General features: G+C 41.4%; 1 protein-coding gene across 1 annotated transcript in view; it reads right to left on the bottom strand.

Moving 5' to 3' along the window:
• The window catches only part of LOC115462162 (ADP-ribosyl cyclase/cyclic ADP-ribose hydrolase 1-like), an 83745-nt gene that overhangs the window by 22966 nt on the left and 46613 nt on the right, over positions 1-14166 (bottom strand). Inside the window, exons 5-7 of the mRNA XM_030192188.1 lie at positions 10306-10388; positions 5576-5652; positions 2346-2438 (exon numbers count right to left, since the gene is read on the bottom strand). Of these exons, the coding sequence (XP_030048048.1) occupies positions 2346-2438; positions 5576-5652; positions 10306-10388 (253 nt within the window). The remainder of the gene's footprint in view (positions 1-2345; positions 2439-5575; positions 5653-10305; positions 10389-14166) is intronic.

The following is a 14166-nucleotide window of genomic DNA, read 5'->3' as shown; positions in this document are numbered from 1 at the left end:
CGTCTGGACCGATTTTCCAAATCGTCCAGCTTTTGCTCAAGTTCGGCCATTTTTCTCTCCATCTCCTCCGTAGGCCCCGCCGTTTCTGCTACTTTGTCCTCCACATCGCTAATTCTCTGCTGCAGGTGGTCTAGGTCTAGATGAAAGCCGTCCAGCCGTTCGTGGGCTTCTTCCGCTCTATCATATAGAGCCTGCAGCTTTTTATCTAGCGCAGCTTCTACTGCAGCGGTTACCTCCGCTGTTATCTCCGCCGTCCATGCCGAGCACACCGAGGAGCAAGGTTCGTCCGCCATCTTGTTCTCCACGCTCTTGTGCTTGTCTTTGTCTTTCCTCGGTATTCTGGAGGCCATTGTAATGACTTTTGCCCAGTAAGTGCTGGTTGTCTTTTCTGTATCGTTTCTCACTGTTCCAGTCGTTTCCTCGGGTCGGATCAAGCCCCTATTGTTCGATTAGTGAGTTAGATTCTCTGGAGGATTGGGAGCTTCGCTTTTCAGCGACTGCTCTCTCCCATGGCACCACGTGATCTCTCCTCAATTATTACTTTAAAAGGAGTGAAGCCTGTGAAAACTGGGATTACTTTAATCAGTGGGATCTGAATTAGAGACTTCAGTATATGTATTGTTAAATAACTTCTGGTTTTTAAAAGAGAAAGAATGTAAACAGATCTATTATTTCTAACTAATATTGGACAATAAGTACGTTTTCAATGAAATGATTTGACTATACACCATATTGGCCTTGAAGAAGCCAACCAGACGATCAATGTGGAATAATGAATTAGACGAGTAATATCTAGGGATAATCAGGTTAATACCGTGTTTTATTTCCTGTTTACTGTTTTATTGATCTCCTTGTCTTGTTTCACTCTCCCTATTTAGTGGTCTACGGAAGAGAATAGAAATACCTGACTGAAATTATTCCTATATATTACTTTCTCTGTATTTCTGGCAAGTTGTTTTATCGCTTGTAAAAATTTAAATGGTTATAAATAAAATTTAAAAAAAAAAAAAAAAAGACTCTCCAGGACTTCCAAATGGTTGTGATTAACGACAAGTTGCTTATGCAAAGGAAAATCGAGCAAATGGAAAATTTTAATAGGAAGTTTAACCTTAATTTGTTGAATTTTCCTAGGACTCCTGGTATACCACCCCTTGATCTATTCAAAAAATGTCTTCTTGAAGTTTTAAAGTTTACTCGTCTATGCCTTCTTTAAATAGGATATACTAGGGGTCTTTTACAAAGGTGCGCTATCATTTTTAGTGAGTGCTAATGATTATCGTGCGCTAAATGCTAGAGATACCTATAGAAATATATGGATGTCTTTAACATTTAGCATGTCCTTATTTTTAGCGTGTGCTAAGAACGCTAGCGCACCTTTGTAAAAGGACCCCACTATTTTCCTACTACTTCTAAAAATTCTCAGGGTGAAATGGTCAGGGAAGGCGGCCAGAATGTACAACTGGATTTGCAATTCTGGAAGATTCTGCAACTGAGAAATTTCAGAGGTCTACACTTCTGGTTAGTTTTGTCTTTGAACAAGTCTTGAATGCAGTTAAGTTTTACTTTCATAACGCTCAGGCTTTGTTCTATGGGCAGAAGGTGTAGATCTATCCAGATATTACAAAAGTTATGTAGGAGAGAAAGAAGGCCTTTTTAGCGCTGAGGAAAGACTAAAAATCAGGGCAACTTTTCTTTTGGCTCTCCCCTGTAAATGTCTGACAGACTTGGTGGGATTAAATATGTTTTCTTTATTCCCAAGCAGCTCAAGGCTTTCATTGAGATAAAGAAGATTGTATAAATGGGCTGTATAATGGACTATTGATTGCTGATATTAGTTATGTTAATACTTTTGTCTTAATGTATGTTTTTTTGCCTCATTTTGATCTCTATTTTTTTAGTTGTCATTTCTCCGCTAATTGTGGACTATGGAAGATTGAATAATTTTCTTTGAAGTTGTGTTTCCTTTTGTAATTTTCTCTGTTTCTGAAGCAAGTGAATACTTGTGATATAAACAGCATAAATTTTAAAAAATATATAAATAACTTAAAGTAAATCTATATAGAAATAAATAGCACACACATAAAACTGGGAAATACATTAAATAACCTTTGCATTCATAAACAAACAGTAAGAAATGTGTTAGTGTACAAAGGTATCCAAGCTGCACATTAATTCTAAGCCTTATTGTTGAAGTAAATGTTTCAAATTACGTTTAAGAACAGAGAGTTCCTTTTGTATTTTGTGGACATATTGCAAAAGTGGTTAATGCTTGGACAGGTTTTCCATTGTTTTTAACAACTGCAGAACAGAATAGAAAGTTATTACTTTGCAGGAGTAATCTTTACCTGTCAGGTCCACCAACGTCATCTATAACCCAGACTCTCACTTCAGAAATTTTATTGGGGTTGAAATGTGGGACCTCAACACTTCTAAATAGGCTGCAAGAACAGTAGAATAAGGTGTTTAGTACCAACAAGGACTGCTAGTGAGTTATAATACTCATATATTTCAGTTTGAAAAAGGGACACTCTTAGAGTGGCAAAAGAGGAATAGCTGATATATTTACAACTGTGGTGTAGCAGGGATATGCCAGCTGAAGCATCAGAAATTCAGTTCTTACTAGAAACTGATTCAACAAGATGGCCCCTATCATGTTTAATTTGCATGTCTTTGCTGCTGCACTACAATAACATATGAAATTTTTACTCAAACACAAAAATTTAGGAGCCCTTTTACTAAAGCTTAGCGTGTGCTAAATGCTAAGATGCCTATAGGTGGTTGGGGCGGTTGGCTTAGCGGAGTTAAAAAAAAAGGTTAGACGGCTTCCTGAAGGAAAAGGACATAGAACGTTATTGAATGGACGTAGGAATAATCCACTATTTCTGGGATGGGCGGGATGAAATGCTTGCTCTTTTGGCCGCTGTCGGAGACAGGGTGCTGGGCTCGATGGACTCTTGGTCTGTCCCAGCATGGCAATGCTTAGGTATATAATGGGCATCTTAGCATTTAGGACCAATTTCTGGGGCCCTTTTATGAAGTGGCGGTAGCCGTACCACCGCATTGCTGCACACCAAATCAGCCCTACCGCCGCACAGTAGCTCCGGTTTCCGTTTACGGCCAGAGCCCATACGAGGCAATAAGGGCTTCCCCAGGAAATGGCTGAGTGCCAATGTTTTGGCTTAGTGCACAACCATTTCCTTCTGAATAAAAAAAAGCCTTTTACCGGCTATGGTAAAAGGGGACCTCGGCGTGTGGCAAACCTGTGCACTGGTCTCGCAGCGCCCCCTTTTATCACCATTTGATAAAAGGACCCCTCTATAAATAGCTCCAATAGTGCTTAGTGCTCTTCTATAAACAGCACTCATATGCGCCGTTTATAGGATAGCGCTTAATGCCGGGAGCCGTGACTACCTAGGCATGAGCATTTATACCAATAAAACCCTGGTGTAAATCCTCACACCTAAATTAGGCACAGATTCCCCTTATTCTATAACAGCGTGTATAAATTGCAGGCTCGCCCCTGATCCACCCATGGCTGCGCCCCCCCTTTTTGGAATCATGCAAAAATATGGATGCTTGGATATGGATGCATAAATATGCCACTTAGCACCGATAATGGATTGTTAGGTCCCAATTAGCAGCACTAATTGTCTCATCATTCAATTTAATTGTATGTGCAAATTGGGCACATGCCCAAATTTGCGTGTATAATTTTTTGCACCATTTATAGAATTTTGGGGTTAGCGTGCACTAAGCTTTAATAAAAGGGACCTTTAAAATGCACAGAAATTTTAACAGGTCAGTATTCAACTACTGTGATCAGCATTTTTTATTTGTTTGTTGCTTTATACAGTGCACTCCACTTATCTGCACATTGGATAAGAGCATATTCTGCTTATCTGCACCACAGGATACCAGTTCCATTTTTCTACCATAGACTTCAATGAGCAATCACTTTAGTTAAGCACATCAGCTGTAAGCGCATGCTCCGTTTATATGCACGCACTTGATTGGTCCCGTTTACATACAAGCACTAGACTGGCACTCTGTTTGAATAAGCGTTCATTGCACTGGTTCACACCAGTTTTCTACAGTGCGGAAAAACACCTTAACGTTCACATATTGTTCCCGCGCTGTTTTGCGTCTCTTAATTAAGCTTCTAGGGGAGCTGTCTTTTTCAAGACAAGTTAGTAGGGTACAGATTTAGGAGCCTAGGTTTTTAGCTTAAAACATATATCTGCCCATGGTACCTCAGCTATATGGTAAGGTATATTACAGAAAATAATTAGCACCATATTTTGAATATTCTAATGCATGCTTATTAGGTATATCATAAGCATTATGCTAACATTGTATTATATCTCTGGTATTTGAATTCCAGTGGTGTTAAATGTGTATTTTTTGATACTGTTTCATGGTAGTTCTATTTTAGGTTTCAGTTTACTGTTTTCAAGTTTACCTCATTTATTGTATTTGTTTAAACTTGGTTATTTTGCTGTTATGCTGTTAACAAAACTGTAAGTTTTATGTTAAACTGTATCGGCTGTACACTGCCTTGGGTGAATCTCTTCATGAAGGTGGTCAATAAATCCCAATAAATAAATAAATAAGTTTGTTTTTCATTACTGGATTTGTTTCTTTGGAATCAGATACTATCTATAGACCCCTCACGCAGGTATTTTATGCCAAAACACGGACCAGTCGGGTCTGATCAATAAAGTAAAGTTGAGACGCTCCCAATTTTGAAGGCTCTTTGTGCTTCTTTGGCTGTTTACACCATTTATGTGCACAGTCAGGTCATTCAACCGTCCAGCTCACCTGGTTTCCTTTCACTGGTGTCACCGCCACAACTGTCCTAGTCATTAATAAATGGCATTACATTTTCTTGACTACATTTTTGTGTGATTAGCTAACTGGTGTTTTTAAAAAAATTGTAAACTGTCTTATTAATGCTTAAATGATGCTACACTGGCTGTGTAAATAGTAACATGTGAGGTAACTGAGACACAGTTCAGAAAGGGTCAGACTGGTTATGTGCACGATTCAGTTATGTGCAAGTTAAACTTCAGTCCTGAGGCCTTGCATTTAACCAGAGTGCACTGTATCTAGATAGTCAGAGCAGTTTACAATCAATAATAAACAAATAAAATATTAGAAAAGAAGAGGAAAAGAAACTAGAGTCAGTGACAGGATAGCAGAGTAAAAAGAGCAAGAGTAAAAAGTTGGGAATGGAGCATCTGCCTGGCACAGGAACTCACTGCATCGACAAGTCCTGGAAAGCCTAGGAGAAGGGAAGAGCCTTCGATATGGCCTTGAACCTTTGATAGAACTGTTAGCTCAGAGGGGCAGGAGAAGAAAGATATATAGGATGCGACACAGAAGGCCGCTGATTGTTATGTTGACTCAGGACAGGAAAGATAAACAGAAGGGACGAGAGACTGTATTCAGAAGAAGAGCACAGGGTCCAAGGTGAGGTATAAGGGATGATTAGGGAAGCCAAGTAGGGTGGAAACCCCATGTGGAGAACCTTGTGAGATGTACCTAGAGATGTAAAAAAAGAACGCAGACACTGTACCTGTTCTTGCTTATAGATACACCAGATAATGATCCATTAAGCATTACTTGAACCACCCCGCATGATGCTTTGGCAAACTACAAAAAGAAGAGAAAAGAAGAAAACTCTGTACTGTACGTGTATTTCAAAACATTTATGTAAATGCTTCACAGGAATGCAGACTTTTGGTGAATGTAAGGCTCTAAAGAAACAAAAAACAGAAGAAGTGGCTGAAAATCTTCTCAGGGAGAATAGGTATGCGAGCAAATTCTCATCTGAGCTGGCTTTATTTCTTTAGGAGCTCCAAGAGGAAGAATTTCTTAAAAAGGAAGCTTTGTTACTTTACAACCTAAAATGATATCAGAATAATACAGGAAAATTATAGGTAATTATTAAAATCCTACTGCACATGGAGTGACCAGATTATGAGTACAGCTATATTAACATTTGCAAAAAAAAGTGATTTTTGCATGCACATCTATTATAAATATATTTTAATAAAAAAATACCACTAAAATTTAATTTATAATAAAGTAGACTTTTAAAAATAAATATAATATAACTAGGCTTCATAGAACTGAATATGAAAACCTTCCCCTGAGATCAATGCTGCCTCCTGTCCTGCTCCCACCTACTACTACTACTACTATTTAGCATTTCTATAGCGCTACAAGGCATACGCAGCGCTGCACAAACATAGAAGAAAGACAGTCCCTGCTCAAAGAGCTTACAATCTAATAGACAAAAAATAAATAAAGTAAGCAAATCAAGTCAATTAATGTGAACGGGAAGGAAGAGAGGAGGGTAGGTGGAAGCGAGTGGTTACGAGTCAAAAGCAATGTTAAAGAGGTGGGCTTTCAGTCTAGATTTAAAGGTGGCCAAGGATGGGGCAAGACGTAGGGGCTCAGGAAGTTTATTCCAGGCTTAGGGTGCAGCGAGACAGAAGGCGCGAAGTCTGGAGTTGGCAGTAGTGGAGAAGGGTACCAAACGTAATTCTGGGTATTCAATAAGAAGCGGTTTCAAATTACAAAATTGGTAAATATAACAGAAACCTTCATGAAAATTTTAAAGCAAAAAATTTTTTTATCTCATTACTCATATTGTATACATAATTATTTTTTATGCAGAATCCAATAAAGTATATAAATATTTATTTGTTGTGCTCAGTTTTTTTGGTGTATTGCTGTGGACTGAAAATCCAAGCTTTGCAGGGACACCACCTTTACATCATAGCACATCCTACCTCCATCCTAATAATAATGTTCAATAAATGGGCAAAGTCCAAGAAAAATATTAAGAACTGATGTTCAAAAAAATTGAATAACAGCTACTTAGCTTAAGTGGAGATTGTGCAAAATCAAAGATCTTCTTCCTGCAAAGTTCTTGTCCACTGCAATACTTTTTTCAAAGAATCATTCCATGCAGAATTTAAGAACAAAGGAATCACAGTTCAGCAGTTTTAGTAGTGGAGAAGGGAACAGATAAGAAGGATTTATCCATGGAGCGGAGTGCACGGGAAGGGGTGTAGAGAAGGACGAGTGTGGAGAGATACTGGGGAGCAGCAGAGTGAGTACATTTATAGGTTAGTAGAAGAAGTTTGAACAGGATGCGAAAACGGATAGGGAGCCAGTGAAGGGTCTTGAAGAGAGGGGTAGTATGAGTAAAGCGACCCTGGCGGAAGATGAGACGGGCAGCAGAGTTTTGAACCGACTGGAAAGGTGAGAGGTGACTAAGTGGGAGGCCAGCAAAAAGCAGATTGCAGTAGTCTAAACGAGAGGTGACAAGGGTGTGGATGAGGGTTTTGGTAGAGTGCTCGGAAAGAAAGGGGCGGATTTTACGGATGTTGTAAAGAAAGAAACGACAGGTCTTGGCAATCTGCTGGATATGAGCAGAGAAGGAGAGAGAAGAGTCAAAGATGACCCCAAGGTTTCGAGCTGAGGAGACAGGGAGAATGAGAGAGCCATCAACAGAAATAGAAAACGGGGGGAGCGGGGAGGTGGGTTTGGGGGGGAAAATGAGAAGCTCGGTTTTGGTCATATTTAATTTCAGGTGGCGTTGAGACATCCAGACAGCAATGTAAGACAAGCACGCTGAAACTTTGGTTTGGATGCAAGGTGAGATATCAGGGGTAGAAAGGTAGATTTGGGAGTCATCAGCATAGAGATGGTAGGAAAAGCCATGGGATGAGATTAATGAACCAAGGGAAGAAGTGTAGATAGAAAAGAGGAGGGGACCAAGAACAGAACCCTGAGGTACGCCGACAGGCAGAGGGATAGAAGTAGAAGAGGATCCACCAGAGTGAACACTAAAGGTGCGGAGGGAGAGGTAGGAAGAGAACCAGGAAAGGACAGAGCCCTGGAATCCAAGTGAGGACAGGGTATCGAGAAGTATGCTGTGATCGACAGTGTCAAAAGCAGCGGAAAGATCAAGAAGAATGAGGATGGAATATTGTCCTCTGGATTTAGCCAGTAATAGGTCATTGGAGACTTCAATGCTCCCTCTTTTGTGACCTCGATGATCAAAACACCCGCACTGTTCTGAACAGCGCTGGAAAATTAGCACCGGAACAGATTGGGGGATTAAAGCAGTCATGATCAAAACTAATAGCATGCAAATTTGTGTGTGCTATTAGTTTTGATCATGGGAGTACTTCTGCGGGAGGATCATGCCTGGCATGCACCCAAGGCACAATCCTCCCACAGAAGTTGTTTGACAGGTCCAGGCTGTCAAAAAAAAAAAGTCCAGACCTCTCAAACAGGAAGTTTCCTCCTACCCTCAGGCCCCCCTACCCCCCCCCCTCCCATGGGCAGTTTCCCTGGTGGCTAGTGGCCTTCTCCTTCCCCTCAGGAAGTCACATGTTCATACTAGAAGTTTCCAGAGAAGGTAGAAGCCTTTGGAAATTGATGGAATGATAGGAGGGTTTCTGATAATTTGGGGAAGGGTCTGGTGGCAGCAGTTACCTCCCCCCCCCCCCCCCCCCCAATGTGCTATAAGCTCCTTGTTTGACCGCCAAATGTGTCTTGGGTTCCATCTCCCACCTTTGACCCATGCGAAGAGGGAGATCCCTCATGTCCAGCCTGATGCAGTAATCTGAATGCAGAGTTAACCTGTCATACTCCCATGAGTTAGTACTAGTAGGCACTTGCTACAGGAGCAAGGATTCAAAGACTAAGGGACAAGTAAAAGACCCAAAACCCGGTTGCTGGTTTGTTTTAGTGGGGAGGAATGGGGAACCTTCCCACTCCTGTGCAGTTCAGGGAAGGAGGAGAAAGGATTCCTTCAATGTACCTGCTGTGATATCCAGGCATCCAGGAACAGTATAGTATAGAGAGTGAAGTACTTCTGCGTATGAAAGAAGAGCGGGACTTGTGGGTGATCGTATCTGATGATCTTAAAGTGGCCAAACAGGTAGAAAAGGTGACGGTCAAAGCCAGAAGGATGCTCGGATGCATAGGGAGTGGAATGGCCAGCCAACAAAAGAGGTGATAGTGCCCTTGTATAAGTCTCTGGTGAGGCCCCATTTAGAATACTGTGTGTACCTTCAAAAAGGTATAAAGAGGATGGAGTCAGTCCAGATATTGGCTACAAAATTGGTCAGTGGTCTCTGTCATAAAGCATATGGGGACAGGAGGGAGAGAAGGGCTATGATAGAGATGTTTAAATATTTCCGTGGCATTAACATACAGGAGGTGAGCCTCTTTCAAATGAAGGAAAATTCTACAATCAGAGGGCATTGGATGAAATTAAGAGGTTATATGCTCAGGAGTAATCCAAGAAAATACTTTTTTTACAGAAAGGGCGATGGATGAGTGGAATAGCCTCATGGCGTCTGAATTCAAGAAAGAATGGGACAACCATGTGGAATCTCTTAGGGAGAGGAGACAGTGGATGCTGCGGATGGACAGATTTGATAAGCCATTTGGCCTTTATCTACTGTCATGTTTCTGTGTTTCTATGCTTCTAGCAGTGGTGTACTAAGGAGGGGGCAGTGGGTGCGTTCCGCCCCGGGTGCACGTCGCTGGGGGGGTGCCGCGATCCTGTCCGCTACGTTCGTTCTGTGCTCCCTCTGACCCGGAACAGGTTACTTCCTGTTCCAGGGCAGAGGGAGCATGGAAATGAACGAAGCGGACAGGCACGCAGCACCCTCCCCCCAGCGGCGTGCACCCGGGAGGGGGGGGGGGCGGATCGCTGATCCGCCCCGGGTGTCAGCCCCCCTAGGAACGCCACTGGCTTCTAGTAAACAGGACACTAAATCAGATATCATTATTCACATCTGTAGTTAAGGTGCAGTAAGTCAAAAAGCTTATCATACTTTAGTAAATGTGACCCTTAAAAACAGTAGTGAGTCTGAATGTATAAAACTAATAAAGGGGGAAAATTTTATACCCTTAATTGAATAAAATTCCTTAGTTGCCATAAAACACTTGGAGATATGGGGGCCAGGGTTTTTAATCATGTGGAGATATGGGGGCCAGGGTTTTTAATCATGTGCTGAATATTAATTTTAATTCAATGTGGGCTAGATTGCGGCATTTTTGTGTTATGATAATCTTTTGTCTTTGTTTATGTGGAATGATGAAATTGGAACAAAAACGTAGGATAGATGTACTAAGGGAAGTGGTATGTTTCCAGTGTTTATCCAATAAACGCCTATTTAAATTTATTTGTATCAGATGTGTTTTATTGGTTACAAACTTAAAACTTATAAAATTACCCACTCAGAAAGCAAGGGCCCTGTTCTTTCTACTTACAGATTCAGATGCAATTTTCCAAAATGAAGAAACAGGATTGTCTTCGCATTCTCTCCATGATGGGCAAGATTGATGGTTAATACCTGAAAAAAACATTACCAACAGTGAATCAAATCAAAACAGGTAACGGACAATAATGTCTGTTCGTTACACCCTTTCTGAGGCTGAAACTGATGTGGCTTTGAACACTCATGTTCAGAATCTTTGCAAAATTTTCAGGATGGTCCAGCCAGAAAGAATTCAGTTGTCTCCAAGACCACTAGGGCATATAGGACTACATTCTATATATCACGTCTAAAAATTCAGCGCCAAAATGAAATTCGCCTAAGTGCATTCTATAAAGTATGCCTTAATTTAGGCGTACTTTATACAATAAGCCTAAATTTCCATATGGTTTATAGAATGCACCGAGTGCCAGTCCACATAACTAAAATTTAGTAACAGGCAGTTACGCCAAGTAAAACCTGATGTAAATGCCAACATCAAAATTAGGCATGGAGTGGGTGTATTCTATAACAACGTGCACAAATTCTAGAAATGTCCATGACCCACCCATTCCACACCCATGGCTACAACCCCTTAACTATATGACTTAGAATTTACGCACAGCACGTTATTGAATACACTTAGACAATTCTGTACATAAATTCTAATTAATGCCAATTAATGTTAATTGCTTAATTGGCACTTAAGCGCAGATTTGCTTAACCAATTCACAACAAATACCCAACGCCAATCTCAATCTTATGGTATCTTCCCTACCATAAGACTGAGATTGGCGTTGGGTATTTGTTGTGACGAGTTACGTTATAATATAACCCCCGCCTATGGAAATATCTTTTGATCAGTGAATAAGTCCTTGTGCTAGATTAACCAATTAGGTTATGCACATTGTGGAATACTCTTCAACTTCCGCATGGAGATCTCAGCGCGATATATAGAATAAAAGGCAGGGCCAGAGTTGGGTTAAGGAGGCTCAGAAGGAAGCAGTGACGCCCCATGGAATACAACGCCATCACCTATGTGTAAACTACAACAATTACAGTCAGATAGGCTGAGTTCAACTCGGAACCTTGCAGACTTTGAATTTTGACCCGAATACTTGATTGAGACTGTACTGGTAACTGGACAGCCATGCCAGAAATAAGTAGAGTGTGCTGTTGTGCCAAGAGACATGAATGTGTGCTGTGGCCCTGCAGGAGCAGGCCACCCGAAGACATTGTCACATTCAAGGATTTTGCTTTGAGTTTGCCTTCTTCCTTCCCGTGACTAGAACAGGACCCCTTGCCCAACACCTTCAATAAATATTACTTGCCTTTACCTACAACTGCTGTGTGGTCTATCATACCTGGACTCTGGGCCTGCCTTCGCTCATGCTACCACATCTCCTCAGTAACGACCAAAGCAAAGAATTAATTCACTCTCTCTGCTATGGCCATGTCCTCCCTGAGCTACTCTACATACAGTCAGTGCTGCTGATGCTGAATATATATGTAGTGCAGTGAAAACACTATTACAGCTATCCATTTAGTTTAGTCAATTTCTGTGGACATTTAAGTTTTTGCAAGAGGGTTCAGTGACAACTCAATAACGAACTCTAGCCCCCAGCAACTAACTTAACAAATCCCAAACATTCATACTATGCATTTAAGAACACTCCTCAAATTTTGTAAAGGACCTCAGTGGTGACTCTTTTCACATGAGGAACACACCTCCTAACTCATCTTACTTGTCATTGGTCCACCAACTGTGTTATGCTGACACACATTTTTATTAACTTTTGCCAATATTTTCAACAATATTTTCAAATTTGTAATAACTTTTTCAAAACACTTTAAAAAAATTTTCAATGTCATGTAGTACAAAAAAAACCACAGCTTTTTGTGATGAAAAGACCCAGCATCGGTGGCGCAATAGCGTTTTTAGTGCGCGCTAATGCTACAGACACCCATATACTCCTACGGATGTCTCTAGCGTTAGCGAGTGCTAATTTTTAGTAAGCACTGAAAATGCTAGTGAGCCTACAGCGCGGCTTAGTACACAGATCGGAAAGTGCTTTTTATACTTCATGACATTGAAAAAAAAATCGGAATCCTGCTGCCATGGAGCTGGGTATGACATTTGAGGCTGGCAAAAAATGTTTTTAAAGTTTTTTTGAGGGTGGGAGGGGGTTAGTGACCACTGGGGGAGTAAGGGGAGGTCATCCCCGATTCCCTCCGGTGGTCATCTGGTCACTTCGGGCACCTTTTTGAGGCTTGGTCGCAAGAAAAAATGGACCAGGTAAAGTCGGCCAAGTGCTCGTTAGGGACACCCTTCTTTTTTTCCATTATCGGCCAAGGATGCCCATGTGTTAAGCACACCCCAGTCCCGCCTTCGCTATGCTTCCGACATGCCCCCCGTGAACTTTGGTCGTTCCTGCGACGGAAAGCAATTGAGGACGGCCAAAATCGGCTTTCGATTATGCTGATTTGGGCGACCCTGGGAGGACTCCCATCTCCCGATTTGTGTCGAAAGATGGGCGCCCTTCTCTTTCAAAAATAAGCCTGTCACTTATGCCATGTAATAGGCAGTAATAAATGTGAGCATGTAAATTTTGCTTTTTAGTGTGTATTGTCACAGGGACTTGTAATGTAACTGTGAGACAGTCTTTTTCAGCAGTTCTGAGTTCCAGCCTTTCCCTTGGGGTTTCAAAAATTCCTGTTGGAGATCAAAACGATAGGCAAAAATTATATCAGCGAGGACAAAGTCCAAGGTACATGCTTAAGTGAAAACACTGCCCTGTCTTCTGCATCTCCTTCCCCCTGCAGTACTGTGCTCCAAATTCCATCCAGTTTGCCTGGACAGATGATGATGGGGCTTTTCTTTTAACCTCCCACCTCCATTTTCTTAACTCCTTATACACAGTCCAGGGGCTTCCCCCCCCCCCCCCCCTCTATTTACCCATTCAGTCTCCTTAGGAGTCTTTTAATCGGAAACAAAAAAAAAAATGTCTTGCAATGTCCCATTTTCAAAACCACAAAATACTAAAATCACAATTCCCCTCCCCCCCCCCCCAAAAAAAAAATACAGCCTTTGGCTCTTCTTAGATTCAGCCAAGGCTGAGCAGCCACCTCCCTTGCGTAGTTTGTTTCTCACACTGGCCCTCACACAGCTGCTGTATCAATTATTCAAAATATTCAGGCAAAACTTTCTAACTCAAAGTAAAAATGGAAAAGAAATATTCAAACGCTTAGTTCCATAGCTTCTTCTTGGTTGTAGTTCTCTATTCCTTTGGACTCCCCTGAACTGGTAGCTTCGACTTCCATTGCTGGCCTCTCATCTGGCTGGAAGTTGTTTGTTAGCTCACATTCTATGGGCTCTGTTTCCTCCACTTCCTGCCATGAGACCCTCCCTTCTACTTCTGCCCCTCTGTTGATTTCAGAGGTTCCTCCTTCCTATGCGGGGCATCTCTAGGCTTAGGATTGCTGTTTACTCCTCTGTTCATGGTTCATGATCAGCACGAACATACCTAAATCTTCACTACCCAATCAGCAATAACCTCAAATACAAATCAACGTATGCATCCAGCTTTTCCTATTTAAGTGCACAACTATGGAATGCTCTGCCAAAAATAGTAAAAACAACGTACGACCACCTCAATTTCCAGAAAGAACTAAAAACAAACCTGTTCGGGAAGGTATATCCCACCGATCCAACATAAAAGACTGAGTACCTGCAACACAACAAAACCAAAGATCGTGGGGAGTTTTAAGATGGCGGACGTAGCTTGAGAGCGTCCATCGAGTCTCCGTGGACCTTTCTCCTTTTTCTGATTTAAATTAAGATTTCCGCACTCAAAATGCCCCATACTAAAAGGAAAGG

This window comes from Microcaecilia unicolor, chromosome 2 (genome assembly GCF_901765095.1).
Source record: "Microcaecilia unicolor chromosome 2, aMicUni1.1, whole genome shotgun sequence".
In the NCBI taxonomy this organism is placed as follows: domain Eukaryota; kingdom Metazoa; phylum Chordata; class Amphibia; order Gymnophiona; family Siphonopidae; genus Microcaecilia; species Microcaecilia unicolor.
This window is presented reverse-complemented; position numbering and strand designations above follow the sequence as displayed.